Consider the following 21,515-nt stretch of genomic DNA (forward strand, 5'->3'; position numbering starts at 1 on the left):
TTTTACAATTTTTTTTTTTACTTTATTTTACTTTACAATACTGTATTGGTTTTGCCATACATCAACATGAATCCGCCATGGGTGTACACATGTTCCCAATCCTGAACCCCCTTCCCACCTCCCTCCCCATATCTCTGAGTCATCCCAGTGCACCAGCCCCAAGCATTCTGTATCCTGCATCAAACCTAGACTGGCGATTCGTTTCTTATATGATATTATACATGTTTCAATGCTATTCTCCCAAATCATCCCACCCTCTCCCTCTCCCACAGGGTCCACGGAGATTTATGAACACTTCTCATCAAAGAAGGCAAGACTGAGAGCATCTCAGAAACCCATTATAAACAATACAAAAAATATCCAGTGAAATAGTTCTTTGTGAGTTAATGACAGTCGTGACAGTCACTATTCAATACTAAATAACATGCAATAGCAGCAAGTATAGAAAAGTTGATATTATTCAAATAACAGTTAACACAGGCTTATTCAGTGCCACATACTAGTCTAAGATTATGTCATCTCCATACTCTGCAGATATGGAGATGACTTAATTCTCAAACTCTCTATTAAATGGAATTTTGTTATGATGCCCATTTTGTAGAAGACAAAACTAATGCATAGAGAAGATGCTAAACATAGTCAGCGTTACAGAGCTGATAAAATACAGTCAGGATTTGAACCTAGGTGCAAAAATTCATCCTCTTAATCACTAGACTAAGCCTTTCCTCTTTAGTTTTTAGAATACTTATTAGAAGACGCCTATCAAAGAAGTTTATGCAAACCTGTTGTAGAAATCAAGAATTTTATTTCATTACAGCTTCTTTGCCAAAATGACTTAATCAGGCTAATTTTCATTTGACTCATTTTAAAGCGTCGATAACAAGCTGTTCAAACAGGATCATCTAGTGGTTAGAGGTTCAAGTGTAAGAGAGATATGGTTCTGAATTTCAGTCTTACCACTTATCATATGACCTTGAGCAAGGTACCTTTCCCAGTCTCAGTCTCCTCATCTTTAAAATGAAAGGTATAATGGGATCTACATCATAATATTGTTTCCAGATAGAGTAAGATAGCCCATTGAAACGCTCTCTTAGAAATGGCTCAATAAATATTAGTGTAATAAATACCAGCAGCATCAACAAACTGAAGCAAATGCTCTCTTGATTCTTGTACTCACACTAAACATGGCTTATTTCTCTTCTTAACTAAAAAAAAGATAAAATGACAGCAACAAAAACAACAAACCAAGTCATAAACAATTAAATCAATTACATCTTTTGTGGAAAAACCAGAAAGGTTATTGGACAGATTACTTTATATGTCATTAGATATCCTCTCTGTTCCAAAATGTACGTGTGCTAGCATCCTGAGACATCTTGTATAATATAATCATTGTGACTCCAAGAGGTCAAATGGGCAGGCAGTTAATGCTTCTCTGTGAAAAGCTCAATAATTCATTTTATAAATTTCAGTTCCAAGCCTACGTTGAGGTTAAGAAAAATTGACATTCGGTCTGTGAACTTCATGTCCAGCTCCAGAAAAACTCTGGGCAGCACATGTTTAGCGATTAAGTGGATGCAGACAATAAAGACGTTGCCAAATTGTAAAACAAGACTTGGAAATTACAGAAAATGTTGCTAGTTATTGATTACGGTGACCATTCAGTTCCTATTGAGCCACCCAAAAGAATCATTCATTTTCCAGCAGAGAGCCTGCTCATTTGCAAGATAAAAGAGAGACATTTCTGCACATGCCCATAATGTTCTTCACCACTGGGGGCAGCTTTACATAAGACTGCATTCACTGAAACCAAAGCAACAGTCTGAGCAGCTTTCAGAATGACAGTCTGCAGAAGTGAGCTGAGCGTGTGCGCGATACGGGGCTCTCCTGCCTTCTGGGCTCCAACGCAGCTCTGTGGCTGAACTGGGTGCTCGCCACCAGAAATGCTGGGCTATGGAATACAGATGTGGCAGCTCAGGTAGCTTCATGTTGCCTGAAGGAATACATCTTGCTTTCTGATAAGAAGAAATTGTAGAAGCTTTTTTTTTTTTTTTACACCACCTCCCCCCACCAAAAAAAAACTGTAAAGATGCAAAAACGTAATATCCATGAAGATCCTATTACCTAGGAAGATTTTGATGTTTTGCTGCGAATGCGGTGTTGGGATTTATTTGTTCTTGGAGTGTTCTGCGTGGCTGGCAAAGAATAATGTTCCAAAATCGGTCCATCTCCCAAGGGGTCCAATTTTTCTTCCTGGGTGTCAGCGAGCCCTGACTCACTACAGTACAGCTGACAGGGGCTGTCATGCAAGTGGCCCCCTAAGCCAAAGCAAAAGACCTAAGGACGACCTTTGAACAATACAAAGGATGGGTATGTTTTGTCATTTTTCTTCTTTTCTTCTTAAAAACAAAAACAAAAACAAAAAAATCCACTAGTCTGTATATTAATCCTGCCTTAATTATTGTAGAGATTACCTTGTTCTGCTCTAAGACTATAAATTCAACTGCTTAGTGAACATGTTTCCTTGCTTAACTATTAAGAAAAAAAAGCCTAAAGAATTCTCTTTAAATTATAAGGAGATGATATTTGATGTTAAATATTGCTCTAGACATTTAAATTTCTAAAAAAGAAAATATATGCTTATTTTTGCTTGATTAAAAAATACATTAATTCTCTTTTGGGGGGATAACTTTTCTAAGTTGTTTTTATTTCCAGGTTTCAATGTAATTAGGCTACTGAGCGGATCAGCTGTAGCACTGGTTATAGCCCCCACTGTCTTACTGACAATGCTTTCTTCTGCTGAACGAGGATGCCCCAAGGGCTGTAGGTGTGAAGGCAAAATGGTATATTGTGAATCTCAGAAATTACAGGAGATACCCTCAAGTATATCTGCCGGTTGCTTAGGTTTGTCCCTTCGCTATAACAGCCTTCAAAAACTTAAGTATAATCAATTCAAAGGGCTCAACCAGCTCACCTGGCTGTACCTTGACCATAACCATATCAGCAATATTGATGAGAATGCTTTTAATGGAATACGCAGACTCAAAGAGTTGATTCTGAGTTCCAACAGAATCTCCTATTTTCTCAACAATACCTTCAGACCTGTGACAAATTTACGGAACTTGGATCTGTCCTACAATCAGCTGCATTCTCTGGGATCTGAACAGTTTCGGGGTTTGCGAAAGCTGCTGAGTTTACATTTACGGTCTAACTCCCTGAGAACCATCCCAGTGCGAATATTCCAAGACTGCCGCAACCTGGAACTTTTGGACCTGGGATATAACCGGATCCGAAGTTTAGCCAGGAATGTCTTTGCTGGTATGATCAGACTCAAAGAACTTCACCTGGAGCACAATCAATTTTCTAAGCTCAATCTGGCCCTTTTTCCAAGGTTGGTGAGCCTTCAGAACCTTTACTTGCAGTGGAATAAAATCAGTGTCATAGGACAGACCATGTCCTGGACCTGGAGCTCATTACAAAGGCTTGATTTATCAGGCAATGAGATCGAAGCTTTTAGTGGACCTAGTGTTTTCCAGTGTGTCCCAAATCTGCAGCGCCTCAACCTGGATTCCAACAAGCTCACATTTATTGGTCAAGAGATTTTGGATTCTTGGATATCCCTCAATGACATCAGTCTTGCCGGGAATATATGGGAATGCAGCAGAAATATCTGCTCCCTGGTAAACTGGCTGAAAAGTTTTAAAGGACTGAGAGAGAATACAATTATCTGTGCCAGTCCCAAAGAGCTGCAAGGAGTGAATGTGATTGATGCAGTGAAGAACTACAGCATCTGTGGCAAAAGTACCACCGAGAGGTTTGATCTGGCCAGGGCGCTCCCAAAGCCAACGTTTAAGCCCAAGCTCCCCAGGCCGAAGCATGAAAGCAAACCCCCTCTGCCCCCCACGGTGGGAGCCACGGAGCCTGGCCCAGAGACTGATGCTGACACTGAGCACATCTCTTTTCATAAAATCATCGCAGGGAGCGTGGCCCTTTTCCTGTCTGTGCTTGTCATCCTGCTTGTTATCTACGTGTCGTGGAAGCGGTATCCTGCCAGCATGAAGCAGCTGCAGCAGCGCTCCCTCATGAGAAGGCACAGGAAAAAGAAAAGACAGTCCCTAAAGCAAATGACTCCCAGCACCCAGGAATTTTACGTAGATTATAAACCTACCAACACGGAGACCAGCGAGATGCTGCTGAATGGGACGGGACCCTGCACCTATAACAAATCAGGCTCCAGGGAGTGTGAGGTATGAACCATTGTGATAAAAGCGCTCTTAAAAGCTGGGAAATAAGTGGTGCTTTATTGAACTCTGGTGACTATAAAGGGAACGTGGTGCCCCTCTCCCCATCCCTCTCCCTCTCCCTCTGCTGGCAAAGTCCTTCTTTCCCGTCTGTTTTAGTGCATTCATAATACGGGTCATTTTCCTTTCCTACATAGTTAATCCACTGAAATTTAAATACCACAATCAATGTGAAGCTTGAATTCTGGTTTAATATAATGCCTATTGTGTATAACCTTTTATTGATCCCATTAATGTCACACTTGTTTTAAGATAAAACTTCTTTCATAAGTGATCCCTCACATCTGCTGTTACTCTCCTTCTAGTAGGACCAAATTTACAGTTTTAGAAGGTTTGCAGTTCATTGGTAAATCAAGGAAAACCTGAATGATCCCAGGTACTTGGAGCTGAAACTGATTCTAGGAGATGACTTGATTATAAGAACATTTAGGGGCAGTCTTAAAACAACACCTAGCTTAAAAAGAAAATTGCAGGAAAATATTGAAAGATGGTGCTCTGTTAAAGCAGCACCAGAAGCAGTTTTCAGAGGTGTTTGAATTACAATAAAGCAAGCCTGAGGAAAACTGTGGAAGGGTTAAATTGTTGCAAGTAGATGACTGCAAAATGTGAGGAGACAGTAAAAACACAAAGTTTAGACTTGAAGCCTTATCTCTGAAATCCATCTCTGTAAAAATCACAGTAGAGGCTTCACTGTCAGTTTCTTTTAGCCTCCACATATCCAAAATGAGTGAATGAATAAATAAATAAAATAGGCAAGAGGCAAATTTGAGGAGGCAGATTTTTCCACACATCCTCACCTTAAGTTTTCAGAGATGAGGCTTGCAAACGGGAATGCAGCTTGCTAAACGCATGTGGTTAGAAGCTTACCAGAATTTCTCTTTGCAGCTCTTTTAGGACCCTAATGTGGGGAGTGGAATCATGAGCTCAGTCTGTTCTGTTTGGGATTTGTCAGGCTGTCCTGTTGTGTTTCACTCTATGCCCTGCACACATGCCAGTCCCCTGCTGACTGACGTTTCATTCAGAGGCGTAGAGAACACATTTTAAGACTCAATTTCCACCACCCATTGAAAAGGATAGTTTTGACAACACCTTAATAAGATAAAATAAATCTTACAAGAAAAAAGACCAACCCCATGTCAGCTGTCTTTGGCCTCTCTATTGTTGATGTTACAGTGCTGATGTTACAGTGTCCCCATGTTCATCTCTATTGTGAATTCCATTCATCAGTATGATTCTGTACAGACCCTGCTGGCAATATGCAAGCTGCATGCATGTTTTTATGTCGATGGTGAAAGTTTATTGACTGCAGCACAAATATCATAGCTTCTGTATTTAAGTAACTTTGACTACAGTTCATTTAGATTTTAGAAAAATGTCTTTAGTCTGCTTTTCATTCTCTAAAATGAACAATTCCATTATAGGAGCGAAAATCACAAATTGCAACACTGAGCCTGTTTCATTTAATTTGACTTGTCAAGCCTTATATCTTTAACCATGCCCCTGTTCTTTCAAAACAGAATCACTGCAGCAAAAAAAAAGAAAAAGTAAATGGCTATTTTTACCAGCATTTTTATATAGTTTGGAGGCTTTTCATATGCTGAGAGGAAAAATCTAGGCAAGTCACCATGAGATATAATTGCAAAGAAGCCAGATTATAAAAATCATACTTTTATAAGCAATAAAGAAAAAGGAACATCTAAAGTAGATTTTTCAAGGTACTTTGATTTTGATTAAATCTTAATAGATACCAGTTCAGAGAAGCATCATAGCTATAATATATTTGTCCATGGATAACTATTAGATATACATTTATTAATTGCAAATAGTCCCAGATTCCCAATTGATTAATAATGCAGATAATTCCTCACAGTACTATGAACAACTGGATGACTGAACCTACTGTGATGTTTTTCACTGAAGTTGTAATTTTACATTTTTCATAAAATGTCAGTAAATACATATTTCATCTAAAAAAAAGAAATTTTCTTTGGTCAGCCTCATTTTTACCTGTACTAAAGATGATTGTATTAATTAAATGCAGTGTTAAAGTGAAAAAGCCCCTTTCTATTCTTTGACTTGAACTTCTGCCTCATTTGTCATGGGTACCAAATAAATTTAGGCAACGTATATTTATCTTTATATTTTGAAATTTTTGAAAATTCTCAATGCTGTGGTACTGCTAGTATATATAAAATATGCTTGTTGTTTTAAAAGTGTTTCTAAAATTCAAAACCACTTGGTGTGTTAAGGTTACATGAATAACCAAAATTTGAAGGCTGGTTATTTTTTAATGCTTAACTTTAGCTATATATAAATTTAATGCTAGATAGGAACCAAAATAAAATTCCTTAGATTGTAAAAGTAATTTTGATTCAGGACATGAAATTATTAAAAAAATTCTTTTTCCTCTCTTTGGGAATGAAGCATCTCTAGTTCTCAGTATCTAATTCTTGTAGGTTAGACAATTACTAGTTCACCACTATAAATTTAACAAAACTGACTGGTAAATGTTCCGCTCAAAAGTTGTCCTCACACCCACCCCACAGCAAATTTTGGACTGCAAACCATAAATCTATTTTCACAAGTATTTTAAACTCAGTGCATATTAGTTGATATTTCATTTTCTGTCCCAAATGTATGTTGTGTCCAACTAGACAACAGTTAAATAAACAGCCTGACCTGTTGAACTACACAACAGAGACACGTCAATCCAGGATGGATTCAGTCTTTGAATGCCTTACCAGAGAGAGAGGAAATACAGTTCAGTCTTTGAAAAGTATGGGGTTTTTTCTAATTTTTATGAGTCCCAGTACACATAGTCCTACCGCAGCATGGAGGTAATATATTCCAAGTGTCACAGTCTTCTGAGCAATACTTATCCAAGAAATATTCCTTTTAAATTAGTTTATATTTTCTAAAGATGTTGACGTTACATCTTTTCAAATAATTTAAACCTTTTTTTTAGACTTAATTTGGTGAACCAACTACCTAACCAGACAGGAAGGCAATAAATTGTATTTCTGTGGAGCAGCAGTGACCTCCAGTGGCTGGTTAGACTAACCACAGCTATTCAAACACTCTATTCGTTTTCATCCTAAATTCCTATGTAAGTGTGGTTTTTCAACATATAGTTTTTGATCCATGAATCAGATTTTACTTTTATTTAATTCCTCCCCCCTGGAAACATAGTTATAGTGTAACATTTTAAAGTTACATTTTGTATATTGACTTACTTAGTAAAGCCCAGAGGCTACCGAATTGGAACTAAGGGCTAGAAATAAGTGTCCTAAGATGAAGAGCAAGTAATAACATAACAAAGAATAGATAAGAAATACTTTAAAGTATTTAAAATCATTGGCATTGGACAAATATCATTAGGTGAGAGTTTTTACATAGGCAGAATACTATAATATAATGTAATTTAGGTTGGGGAAAACAAATTTCAATATTAATATTGAAAGAACCAGGATCAGTTATTTACCAGGCAGGAGTATCTGAGCTGTGGAATAAGGGAGGCCTCCCCTTCCGGCTCTAGAATGCTTCAGTTTGTTGATCAGGGCAGTGACCTGTTCTTTGCCCCAGTGCTCTCTCCCTCTCTCTCCCTTTTCAGTCAGCTGAACACTGGTTCTATTAGGCTCTCTGACAATGATGTTACAGTCTAAGGGGAGATGATTCATAGATAATGAAATTATGCTCTCCTTCTGGGGAAGGAGAATGCAGAGTCAGATTTGTAGAACTGGCAAGGATTTTAGGATGCTGAAGGTGCATGAAGTATCTTCTCTTCCCTTGACATTTACCAAGAAGAGAACTTAAACAGTTTATTTAAAGTGTGGATTAGACCAGCATCAGAAACAAGCATCAGGCTATGAAGACTAAGACAAAATGGGTTCCAGACATGACAAATGAGAACTGAGCCGTGAGAAATGAAAAATTCAGAAACAGCGTGGCTTCTTTTATTCCCTCTCCCCTGGATTCTCACTAGAATCTGGATCTGTAGCAAACCCATAGAGTTTTTCTATACTTGCATTCTGTTAGCTACCTATGTTAAAAATTAGAGGCAGCTGGAAGAAACTATTAACGTGAAAAATAATATCAGTGAATTTTAATTACAAATGTCATAAGAAAAACAGAACTAATGGAAGCTAAATAGGCTGTATTAAATGACTCTTGAGAACTAATAAAATAACACGGTGAAAGTCAGAGTTTCTAGAAGCTAACCATAATTGCCTATAGCATTAGGCACTTTTGCCTACTCCCCAAAATCATCAGTGATTTTATAGTCAGGAGAATACAGTAGAAATACTACAGAGATAATTGCATGAAAAGAGTTTATGATTCTTTTGATTTAAGGAAAATATCACAGCCATATATAACAGAGCACTGTATGGGCCTTAAATTCAAATTTCTCTGACATTTGCAAATCAGGTAATCCTGGGGAAATCCCTTAGCTTTTCTGAACTTGATGTTTCCCATCTGTAAAACGGGCAAACATTGTTGACTTCATATGGTTATTGGGAGGACAAAACGTGAGCAATACTTTGTAAACTCTAAAATGTCATCTACTTACTATTTTCAAAGAGCATTTATTAAGATGATCAGCTATGTTTGCAGGTGTTCTGTGTTTGGCCTGGGCTAGAAAGACATTACTAATCTCTGTGTAATAGAAACCAAAGTCCATTTACATTAATATGAATTCTGAGACTTGGCCATGAGTCTAGAACTTGATTTGTCTTTGATCTTTATTTTCCATAAAGAAGTTTCTTCCACTCAATGTTATCTAAGTCTATGAGTTATTAATAATGACCATAATATACAATAAACGTAAACAGATACCAACCAGAGAACAGTAAATCAAAAAGTTATCCAACTAAATCAAAATTCTAATTTTGTCCCCCAAAATATCATGACAACAAAAGCTTTTGGTTTACTTATGTTACTTGCCCTATTCCCCTCTTCAGGAGCACTATTTTGAGCCCTTAATGACTTCACACTTTACAAATATATCTTGTAAAGTGGCAAGATGACATCATTATTGAGCAAAAAGTAATTGCTTCTAACATGTTACATGGGGTTAGCACATATTCTAGGTATTAATTACACGACATATACTGTTTTATTTTCCCCCCAATGAAAGAGTATCCAAAATTTCCTTCCAGTATAGCAATTACTATTGGCTTTAATCTATTAGTTATTGCTATTGAAAATCACCAGATTAAAAAAGTAGCATAAAAATACAAAGACTTTTTATGAGTAATAACTTATTCATTGATGAAAAATTAAAAACTTAAGAGTACTCTTTCTGGGCTTTTCATCAAAAAACAAATGACCAATGTAATCAAAAATCTTTCTCTACTGAATGAAGCATTTCTTACCAAGTATGAGGCAGCAGATGTATTCCCAAAATTCTTATAATTTAAGTAGAAAACTGTTCCTGCTCCCTGACAGCTGAGTGTCTATGAAATCTTTTTCTGTGAAATCTTTCGAGAACAGAGAGAGGATGGTGGTTTTCCAATGGGAAAAAAAAAAAAAACACATCTTTAAATTGTATGTAACTCTACCTTCATAGAACTATTGGCATATGTGCTTGAGTTGGGTATCTTGAACATGTAAGGAGAATTTAAGGAACACAAAGAGAACAAGAGCTAAGACCAAGCAGAAACAATCCATTTTATTGAAAAAAAAAGAAAAAGGAGCTTCTGGCTTAACCTATCCAGAAAATGTTGTAATGAAATTTGTTAACTTTCTTGACAATTCTCTATACTTTACTTTCAGGGACTCTCATTTCCCCTGCTCCAGGGGAAAAAAAAAGTCTATTCCTTTCTCCCACTTTTACATTATTCCCTACTTCCTATATAACACAAAAAAGTCTTCGTTCATATAAATCAACACAATTAGTCAACTTACTCAAAGGAGCATCGTATCTTCAATTTAAAAATTAGACCATAAAGCAAAATGTAAGTCTGGCTGACCTTTTCCCTTTCGTCTACAGCTTACAAACCACCTCTACAGTGCCTTCTGATTATCAGTAGAAGAAAGAAGAAATATAGTTTAATTACCAATCTGGCAAGGTACTACATCTTGAAAGTGAAAGTGAAGGTCGCTCAGTCAAGTCCAGCTCTTTGGGACCCCATGGACTATACAGTTCATGGAATTCTCTAGGCCAGAATACTGGAGTGGGTAGCCTTTCCTTTCTCCAGGGGATGTTCCCAACCCAGGGATGGAACCCAGGTCTTCCTCACTGCGGGTGGATTCTTTACCAGCTGAGCCACAGGGAAGCCCAAGAATACGGGAGTGGGTAGCCTATCCCTTCTCCAGCGGATCTTCCTGACCCAGGAATCAAACCAGGGGCTTCTGCATTGCAGGTGGATTCTTTACCAGCTGAGCTATGCTGTTTTCCTTTTTAATTAACTAACTCCTAGAAACAAAATATAGGACTTTATTGATGAGAATACTCAACTCACGTCATCATTCAAAACCACCTACCAACAATCAGAGTTTTGTCTTTTCCAGGGATGAAATGCAAATTTGGGGGGCCTCACAAATACAATGATAAGGCAAAGACTACAGTTAGCACAGGCAATTTCTGTTAAAGCTTCATTGCACTAATTACATCTATCCAGGGTATAAAATACATTTGCCAGTAAAGAGCAAAAAAGGATTTCAATTAAGTAGAAATCCTTATTCATCATTCTTGGGGTTCAAACTTATTGATGAAGCAGAGGTAAAAAGATAATGTCTTCAGATAGTGAGGCTATATAGTATAGTAAGTGGTGATCATGGCTTCAAATTGGGGGTCCATATGTGTAGTTAAAAAGGGCTTCTTATCTTTAATATTGATCTGTTATACTCTCTGCAAGAACGAGTATGCTTACCCCCTTTTTGATGCCATCAACCAGCATCTTACAAGAATGTTTAAAGAAGACTTAGAGAATGTACCACATTGATCTTGAAGTAGTAGAGTGACTTTAAAGTCTCTGATAAACCTGGGATAACTTACAACAGTAAGCCTGGGTCTCCTGCATTGCAGGCAGACTCTACCTGAGCCACTAGGGAAGCTCCTAGAAACTCTAAGAAATCTGAAAGCTAACCAGGCACTTAAGGATCAGTGTTGGCTTGTCTTTCAATGACAAGGGATTCTGCACAATTTATATGAAATTTCACAGTTAAAGGCTATAAATATTTGGTTGGAGTATTGTCATTGATCCTAAGAAAGTTTAGGTAACACAATTGAACTAAATTAAATGGAATAATTAAAGATCTATTTAATATGGCAGAGGCCCTATTACATATATTTTTTGTGTTTTCCACCAAGCTAGACTCTTTCAGATGCTTAGGAAAAAAAAAAAAAAAGAATCCCTATCCTTCCTATGATTATTAACATTTTACCATACATTTGTTTATGTGTACATATATTTTTACATACTTGACTTATTATGTACCAGGAACGTTTATATATGTGTCTTTTAATTAAGAACAGAGGCTCTATATTGACTCTTTTCTTTGACAAGTTTCACCCATTAATCCTAAATCTTGTCCCTTCTTTATAGGACTTCCCTAAAATCATTCACACCCTACCCACACAAGGCTTCTCAAACCAAAGTATACTTCTCCAGCCTGTATTAGGAAATGAATTCCAGTAAGTTACCATTAGGATATCCATTTGCTAGTTATATTCTAATCTGCCAGTACAGTCATCTTCCCCATCTGTGGCACCCACTCTGGCCTATTTTATGTCATTAAAAGGCAGCATGCACTTAGGACTCTATGGACTTTTATGGGGAGAACTGAGTAGTAAAATGTAAAAAATCTATGTATGTTTCTATGGGCTCCACCTTGCTTGTTTTTATGGCCTAACGCACAGAGATGTGTGGGATCTCTCTTAGTTTACACTGAAATGCAAAAGCATTACGCTAGTTATAAATTAAAAAGAGAGGCCAAGACAGACAAAACATGGAGTCCAAAGCTCACGTTCTGTATTTCTTAATCTTAACAGTGATAGCAAATAGTGGACATTCTTTATTTCACTTTCCTGACATCTGTTTTACTCTCCACATTTACCGCCGTATTCTTAAACTTCACAATTCTGAAACGTTTTGACTTCTAACACAGAGGTTTCTTTTGTTTGTTCTTTAGTTGTTCTGTTCCGTGCCTGAAGATCTTTTCCCAGTTCTCTTGATGTATAACACTGCTGGCTTTGCTAGAAACCCCGCTCAAATTTTGAACCTGTCAGAAAGTCACAGGGCAATTCATCACTTTTGTGATTGGAGTGATCAGACAAACTGACTGCCTTTGTCCCTAGAGTGCAATCTAGTCAAGTCTAAGGTGTCTGCCTTCCATCTTCCCTGCCTCCCATTCCCAGACCTTCCCTCCACTTAGGATTTTGCACACTTAAATTCCTCCTTCCAGGACTACCTAGGGCTCTCTTGGTTTTGTCCTCCTTACTCAAAATATATCCCCAGATCTCGGTTAGTATCGTTAGCCCTTCCAAGGACACTCACACTTTGAGATTAAAAGAAAAAAAAAAAAAAAAACCTTTTGCTAAAGGTAACAAAGTCATACACTAAGAGCTGGGGTTATGCTTCTGAGGGTAAAGATGCGTTGCCAGCCCCTCTGAAATCATTCTTTGTAGATACCACTATATTTTTCTCAAACATGAAGTGGGGCCTTCCCACAAGAACTAAGGCAGGGCAAATAACTCATGTTTCATTCAGTAAACTATAGTTTGAGAAATCTTCTCAGTGAATTACCATTATACACAGGATTTCTCCTTATTTTTCTCCTCAGAGAGACAATACTACATACAAGACAGAACTTGGGCTATGAATCCAGGATGAACCAGTTTGACTGGTTCTGGGACTTAATAACCGCATGATATTGACTATTAGCTTCTTCATCTCAAAAATGAAAATGTATAAAATAATATAATAATAACAGGATTGTCACAATAAGGCGAAGAATCGGCATTTCTTGAATATTTGTATGTACTTTGTTTTGGCACACTGCATATATTAAATTTAATTATTTAATTGAATACTCACAAAGATCCTATGATGATTAAATGAGATGACTTAGATAAAAATCACTTAGTATAAAGCTTGGCACATAACTGTAACCTACTCCTTCACTTCATTAGCTCAAATTGCTTAAAGTTTCTGTACAACAGTATGCTTTAATAGCTGTATTTCATTATGTCATGTCCAACTCTTTGCGACCCCAGCCTTTCCTTCTCCAGGGGATCTCCCTAACCCAGAGATCAAACCCAGGCATCCCGCACTGCAGGCAGATTCTTTACCAGCTGAGCCACAATGGAAGCCCTATCTATTTTTGTATGGAATAAAAAAACATATCTAGCCGACTTTCAAGAAATAGAATCTTAACTGCCAAAACCTCAGGGGCATATAGTTAATACTGAAGAGTAACATGGTATATAAAACCTAAGTCCTAATCTCCCATCAAAGTCCAATGACATCTTTACCTTGATTCCCACACCATTCCCCTTGCCCTAACACTGGCCAGTTCTTGAAGTAGCATGTGCTTTCCTTGTTGCTGTTCACTTGCTAAGTCGTGTGCAACTTTGTAACCCCATGGACTGAAGCACACCAGGCTCCCCTGTCCCCCACTGTCTTCCAGTTTGCTCAAATTCATGTCCTTTGAGTCAATGATACTATCTAGCCATCTTATCTTCTGCCTCTTCTCCTTTTGCCTTCAACCTTTCCTAGAATCAGGGTCTTTTCCAATGAGTCAGCTCTTCATATCAGGTGGCCAAAGTATTGGAGCTTCAGCATCAGTCCTTCCAGTGAATATTCAGGGTTGATTTCCTTTAGGATTGACTAGTTTAATCTCCTGGAAAATCCAAGGGACTCTCAAGAGTCTTCTCCAGCACCACAGTTCAAAAGCATCAATTCCTCAGTGCTCGGCCTTCTGTATGGTCCAGCTCTCACATCCATACATGACCATTGGAAAAAACATAGCTTTGACTATAAGGACCTTTGTGCTTTCCTATCTTATGCCTTTACTCAAGCTATTTCTTTTATGAGAAATGACTTTCTTCTCCCTTTCAGGTCCTCCTGTTAACCTCTTCTCATTTATCAGTTGATTTCAAAAATTATTCTTACAAAAATATGGTTTTCAAGATTCATACTTAGATTTAAATTGCTTCTATGTTGTAAATAATCTGACCACAATTTTTCTTTGATAGTTGCCAAAAGTATGACCATTTTGGCTGGTATGTTAAAGTGACTAAGAGCTAAAAAGTATTGTGAGACAAATAAAGAACATTTAATTCAAAGAATGAATATATCTTGATTTTAGTGAAGGTTGGATAGTCAACTTTTGTTGTAAAAGCCATATACTTGTGACTGCCCAAATCCACCGCTTCTTGGGAAAGGTCCTTTTCTCTTTAGCGTGGATGTCTCCTGATCCCATGCCTAGTGCCACAAGGCTTCTACCTTAGACATGTCCCAAGGTCTATCCTCTTGCCAAATAAAGTGACTACCCTACACTATCACAGAGACCAAGTCAGACGTCTTCGGCTTACTCATTATACACATTTTCAAAGTAACTATTCTACTGAAGACTGAACATCAAATACTTAGAAGTTGACAATTAGAAATGCTCAGTTTTTGTTTTTAACCTCCTGAACACTGATTATGCAGAAGGCACAACTGATTATGGAGGACTGAAGCATCTGCCAGCTGATGGGTGTTTCCTTTCCTCCTTTCTGTTCGTCATCTTACACCTTTCCACTGAATTTCTTTTCTCTCTCTCATCAGCAGTTAAAATATCTTTCAATTTTTCCCTCTATCCAACTTTTATCGATAAGTCAATTTATACTATTTGACTATGTACCTTCTGACGGGGTTAATAGGAAAATTAACTAATGCTAATGCCTTTTTTTCTTTTAGAAAACAATAATTAAGATAACACAGTCTAATAATTTAATTCAAAAGGGAGTCAAAAATCTATTTGTGTTTAACAGCTTTATTTAGTTCTAGAAATGAAAAACTATAATTTTGTAAATTGTAGTTTAATTTCAGAAATAGAAATTATATCCCTCTCTAATATACTTTTAAGTCACATTTTAATTGTGATTATAAAGGCAGGGAAGATTTATTATAACAGAACATCCAGGTATTTCTTTTCATGTAAGGTATCACTCAGTCTCTGGACCATGGTAATGTTTGCCATCAAAGAAACAGATTCATTTTTGGAACATATGTATGTACTAAGAGAATTGAAATGAAACCTTTCTTTAGTCATAAAACTTGTAACTATGAGGGTTTTTGAGAACTTCACAGTGCATTTTCTTACCTTCTATTTGAAACCCTAAGCTAATTTAATTGTATTTTCAGTGATTTTTTTAAATTAATTTTTATTAGGGTATAGTTGCTTTACAATGATGTGTTAGTTTCTACCGCACAGCAAAGTAAATCAGCTACATCCACGCACATATCCCCCCACGTTTTCTATTTTCTTCCCATTTAGGTCACCACAGAGCACTGAGTAAGGTTCTTGGAACTATATAGTGAGTTCTCATTAGCTGTGTATTTTATACATAGTATCGACAGTGTGTATTTGTCAATCCCAAAGACTACATTCCTTAGTCTCTCGATTAGTTGTCAACTCCAGGTTTTTACTACCAACATTTCCATCATTTTTTACCTCTAACCTTTATCTCTCCTGCTTAAGAGATACTGTGTGTTTAATTTTAAAAAGAAAAAAATTTGTTTCTAATATTGTTTAAAAGATAGAAATATAAGAAGTGGTTGAGTTCTTGTTCTACTTTTAATCTTCAGTACTGGAATCTGCTTGGTCTAGATCAGGTAGAGGGCCCTGGACTCCATGGCACATAGTTTGAAGACATGAAAAACCACTGTTCTGAAATCACTCATCTACTATAGGTTCAAAATATTCTGCATGGTTAATAGCTGAATGAAGGAACTCAGTGCTTAACTAACCCATAACCAATCACATAGGCAAGAAGTTTTGCAGCAGGATGTATTCAGCAGTTTTCAATACCAGGCTCACAAATTATATTTCCAGAGGTCAAATTTGCACATAACTCTTTCAACCACAACTGTCTCCTCATACTTAACTCAGTTTAACATCCAGCAGTGTGTTGTGCAGAAATGCTCAGTGGTTAAATTATTCCCATTTTGTTCGTTCAGCTCACAGCAGCCCACTGATTAGTTGTTTTGTTTTGTTTTGTTTTAAGTATCTGATCTTAAATTTGTATTTCAACTGTACCCAAGTGCAGATGCCATCTCTGGTAACATGACAAAACAAAATTTAGGTTAATAAATGTTTCTCTGTGCTCCAATCACAGCACGCATCCTGCAGTAACTATACTGTAGCTCAAAGTGTTGAAAAAATGCAACTGAGTTTCCTGGAGAATCATTTTAGAGTTAATTAAACCTTCTCCACCTGTAATTTAAGAAAAAAGAAAAAACCCAACACTCCTAAAGACCATGGGGGAAAGGCAGTTTAAGAAATAGAAGTCCTCTGTTTATCCAGGGAGGTACTTTACAAGGCAGACAGCTACACCACAGTTGAGAGACAACATTTCCTCAGCTGATTTGGTTAATTAAAATGCACAGTTACAACAGGCTTTCTTAGAGCCTGCAGCTGAATGACCGAAGTCTCCATTTTCCTCCAGTGTCACACGGAACGCGGAGAGGCAAACATACTGCCGGAGCACAATTTGACTCACTAAAAATCCAGCGCTATAAACACGAAATACATTTCTCAGGCACATTTTAAAAGACGTATTATCAAGATTTATGGCACAAGGATGGAAAGAATTTGCAGTTAGGCAGCACCAAGAGACTATCCTAGGTTCCTCTCAGAGCAGTTTTCAGTAAAATTTGCAAATAAATCTTTAGGGTAGAGTCCACTTTCAATGCAGAAATCTTCAGCTCTATCCTTTCAAATGTATGGAATTTGAATCTGACTAACAGCCCATCTGTTGACAGAATTTATGAGTGATATGAAAAATCAAAGGCCACAAAAGCTATTTGTCAAATTAACTGCAGAACGCAATACCAGTCTGCAGGGCTCATTTGCAGAACTCATGATGAGCTTGGGAGGAGGGGATGCGAACAGCTGCAGCCTTGACCGCACTGCCTGTGCCAGCCAGAATTCCAGCCGTGTGAGCTGGGTATGACTGAAAGAGGGGGCCAGCAACAACAACGAAAAACAGAAAAGGTTCTTATATCTAAGTTTTTATTAAATCAGTGCATCAGTGTGCCCAGATGAATACCTGCAGAACCAGTTTAAGATAGATGTGGCCTGTAGGTATTCAAATTAAATCGGTTCATGGAAGACTTTGTGTATTTCCTGGCATGGGGGAGATATTATAGCCTTTGAATCAGTTAGACTAGTAGCATGGCATCCAATCAGTTTTTGCATCTGTAAACTGGGAACAGGGCTTCACATCTCAGGGAAACTGAGGATAAATTGAGATGACATGTTTGTGGGCAAGCAAGTGCTCAATAAAAGTCATTCTCCTCTCTTTCACTAGTTGTTCTCACAACACAGTGAGTTGATATGAATGGCAAAGTCAAAGTTCCCATATTAACCATTTAAATTAAGAAGGCCACAATCTACAGAAAATGATTAAATATTCCCGGAGCCTAATTAACAAATTAAATCAAACCCAAATAGTCCCCAGAAATTTGAAAATCCTCTATTAACATCCACTAATGAAATTGCCATATTAAGCTTTGTTCTATAACAATTTTGCTTAGCATCAGAATAAAATTTTTTGATATTAGTATTGTCTTTTTCTAATAATTCAGCATCATTTCCTTTTCATAAATGTTACTTGAAGAACTGACCATTGCTTTTCAAAATATCTCTTTAAATATCTCTAACATCTATCTGTGTGTCTTTCTTTTCATTTTTGTCTCCCAAACATGAACATATCACATCCCCCCCCCCACTCAGTACTGAAGAAAACATACTGTTGTAGCAATTAAATGGTTTGTATAACTTAATAGCAAATTCATTTCTACTGGGAAATAATTTAGGTGTTTGGAAAAAAGGGACACAATATTAATGTTTGTGTTTTCAAAAACTCTAATTGAGTCTATGAAATAATGACTGAATTATTCAAAGCAACTTATCCAAAAAGTCACAATAAAATAATTTCAATGGATATTTACTGAGCACCTACTACATGCAGGCATACAAGTGAATTTTTGTTTTTCCTCAAAGCCAACGAAATATAACAAGTGGGAAAGGATATTTGAAATTTGGACTCATATCACCAGGAAAGCCATTGAATTATTTGATTGGTTTTGAAAAGTCACTTCTTCATAAAGCATTGAGCTTTCTCTTCTCAAGAGAGAAATCTGATGTGTGCCCTTCACTGGAGACATGATAATAATTAGTTCTTTTCAAAGACTTTGAAAAGAGCAGAGATGAAAAGAGCTGTAAGAGTTTCTAAATGACACAAGATCTGTGAAGTGGTAGATATTTAACACAAACCTCATACAGCTGTTATGTAGATTCATTAGTTAATCAGTTAGTTAATGACTTTGAAGTGTAAAATCTTATTAGACTTTTTTACACTTTAATGCATATAAGAAAGAAATTACTGTCTGAAGTTAAAAAGTGACTATACCATTCTAATATATTATATCTTTCTATGACAGACTTTCAAGATGTTCTTTCCTACTCTGATTTCCCCCCCCCCAAACAACTCCTGAAAAACCCATCTAGACCCTGATTCTCTACCACTTTATTGTTCAGTTTTGGCATGGGCTTAACAATAAGCACAGAACTGGAAAAAAAAAAAGCAACACATATTTTGTTTAATAATATAAAGTATTATTTGATGATAATGACATCAACTGTTAAACATGCTATTTAAATGCAGTTTTGTACATCTGTGCAACAGGGGAGTGAAAAGACTGTTGGGCAAACTGAAAGAAAGTGAAGAAGGGAAGGAGTTGAAACCCAATGTTAACTACCTTGATCCTTGGAAATAGTGACTGATTTCTCTCCTGAGTGCTGGGAAGATGAGAAAAGATGGCAGAGGCATAATTAGTTTAGCAATATTCTACTATGTGGGAGACATTTCTATAGCTTAAACAAAATTTGTGCTTGACATATAATATTTACAGAGAAAAGTACACATATTATCAATGTATAGCTCAATGGATACTGAGCTCTTGTGTTCTCTGTAGGTAGATCAAGAAATAGAAGATTCCCAGAACTCCAAAAAGCCTCTCTGTTTCCTCCAATCACTAGATCTATTTCCAAAGGTTAACCACTAGTGCTGCCTCTAACTGCAAATGGTAGCCTTATCTGTCTTGGTACTTTATATAAAGGGAATCATCAAGAACGTACTCTCCTTTGAATCCAGCTTCTGGTGGCATTCTTCCATGATCTTCACCCATATTGTTAAGGGTAGTTTTGATCTACAGATTTCTAATCTTAGTCCCTCCACCCCAGCCCCTCCCCCACCCTACACACACATTATTAATTCTTTTTTTATGCAAAGAATGGCCAAGGATCCCTGTAATGGGAAGTCCTTGAACATCCTGGGAGATAGGAATTGCAAGTGAAAAATTTGCTCAGTGGACATGAATTTGAGCAAACTCCTGGAGATAGTGAAGGACAGGGAAGCCTGGTGTGCTGCAGTCCATGGGGTTGCAAGGAGTCAGATACAACTGAGTGACTGAAAAACAACAACAAAATTTTCTCTTGTCTTTTTTTCTTTCTTTCCTTTTTTTTTTTTTTACGTTGATAAATATAATGCAATCTCAAATTATTTTGCACTTTTAAAATCTAGTCATGGACAGAACCAGCTCTAAGGGGCACACTGAAGCAATCTTTTTTTTTTTCCCCAGTAGCCCTTCTTTTCAGCCCTGAATCCCCTACTCAGCCCTCCATACCAGCAAATCTCCTAGAAAGCCTTCCTGTCTAGCAGCTGTATAAAAAACAACTGGAAACTACTTCACACCAAGGTGTTAATGCCCAAATCGTTAGTTCTCTAAGGTATGGCCTAAGGACAGTGCACAGAGGCCCAATTATTTTCTGACTACTCTCTAATCTGGTAGAGCCACATTTATTGACTCATGCTATAAGGTTCCCTTACACTGAAGGACTCTGGGAAACAGACACTGGCCTCCTATGCTGTCTTTACTAGTAGAAGGTTATTGAAACTATTTTCACTACATCACACAGCGTTCTCTTTACAAGAGCCCGTGGGGGAAGGGACATTCATTCTACTTCTTCATGCAACTGATCTGGCCCACAGCATCCCCTTCTCTCCCCTGCATTTCCCCCATCTCTCTCCTGCTAAAAATACCAAGGAATAAGGGATAGACATTTCTAACAAGTATTCAGAACTTTTTAACTTGTCTTTTTGGTATAACTTCCTGATCCTTTGGAGAAGGAAGTGGCAACCCACTCCATTATTCTTGCCTGGACAATTCCAAGGACAGAGGAGCCTGTTGGGCTATATTCCATGAGGTCACAAAGAGTCAGACACAACTGAGCAACTAACCTCTTCCTCACCCTTGGTTCCATCTTTTCCTTTCATTCTCTGTCTACACATCTTTGAAATTTTAAAAATCCTGATGAATTCAGGAAGAGTATAGATTGATTTGATGAAATATGCTATCCCTTAAGGAGAAATTTTTAGTCACTGACATTAGACCAAGCTGGCCAACTAAGGAATATGTACTTTAGGCAGAAGGCTCTTCCAGCAGTGTTCAGATTACACCACACTGGTTGGCTGTCAACAGAATGACTGAGAAGTTCATTTTTGAGGCACAGGATGTATAACATATTACACAACAAAGGTTTTTTATAAAGGTTTGCTGAATACATTGACTGAAGGTATTTTCCATCAGGTGAAATGGACAGAATCAGATAATGTCTAGGAAAAATCTAGATCAAGAACAGAATAAAAGATAAATGTACTTGTGAGAAAACATGGAATTTAGTTTTCAAGAGAGCTGTTATAAAATTTGTTATGTGATATTTTGCAACTACTGGTCCATTCTTATTTTCAAGGCTCTCAGAGTTCTACTTGGGAAAATTTGATTAATGCATTATTTATCCAAGAGTCATGAATTTATGACGTTTAACCATAAGCTACAGCATAGATCATTTTCTTTCTAATATTTATATCTACAGGAAGAATACCACAATGATGGGGTATTCTACCCTTGACTGGTAATCCACATAAGCAATGACCCCAAC

The 21,515-nt window shown here is 37.2% G+C and overlaps 2 protein-coding genes across 3 annotated transcripts in view; one reads left to right on the forward strand and one right to left on the reverse strand.

Annotated features, from left to right (window-relative positions):
- The window catches only part of CTNNA3 (catenin alpha 3), a 1,891,866-nt gene that overhangs the window by 1,082,640 nt on the left and 787,711 nt on the right, over window positions 1-21,515 (reverse strand). The window lies entirely within an intron of this gene.
- Window positions 4-21,515, forward strand: part of LRRTM3 (leucine rich repeat transmembrane neuronal 3) — a 198,095-nt gene continuing 176,583 nt past the window's right edge. The window contains exon 1 of the mRNA XM_069571822.1: window positions 4-4,247. Coding sequence (XP_069427923.1) covers window positions 2,787-4,247 — 1,461 coding nt within the window. The 5' untranslated portion in view covers window positions 4-2,786. The remainder of the gene's footprint in view (window positions 4,248-21,515) is intronic.

The sequence above is a fragment of the Ovis canadensis genome, chromosome 25 (assembly GCF_042477335.2).
Source record: "Ovis canadensis isolate MfBH-ARS-UI-01 breed Bighorn chromosome 25, ARS-UI_OviCan_v2, whole genome shotgun sequence".
NCBI lineage: Eukaryota > Metazoa > Chordata > Mammalia > Artiodactyla > Bovidae > Ovis > Ovis canadensis.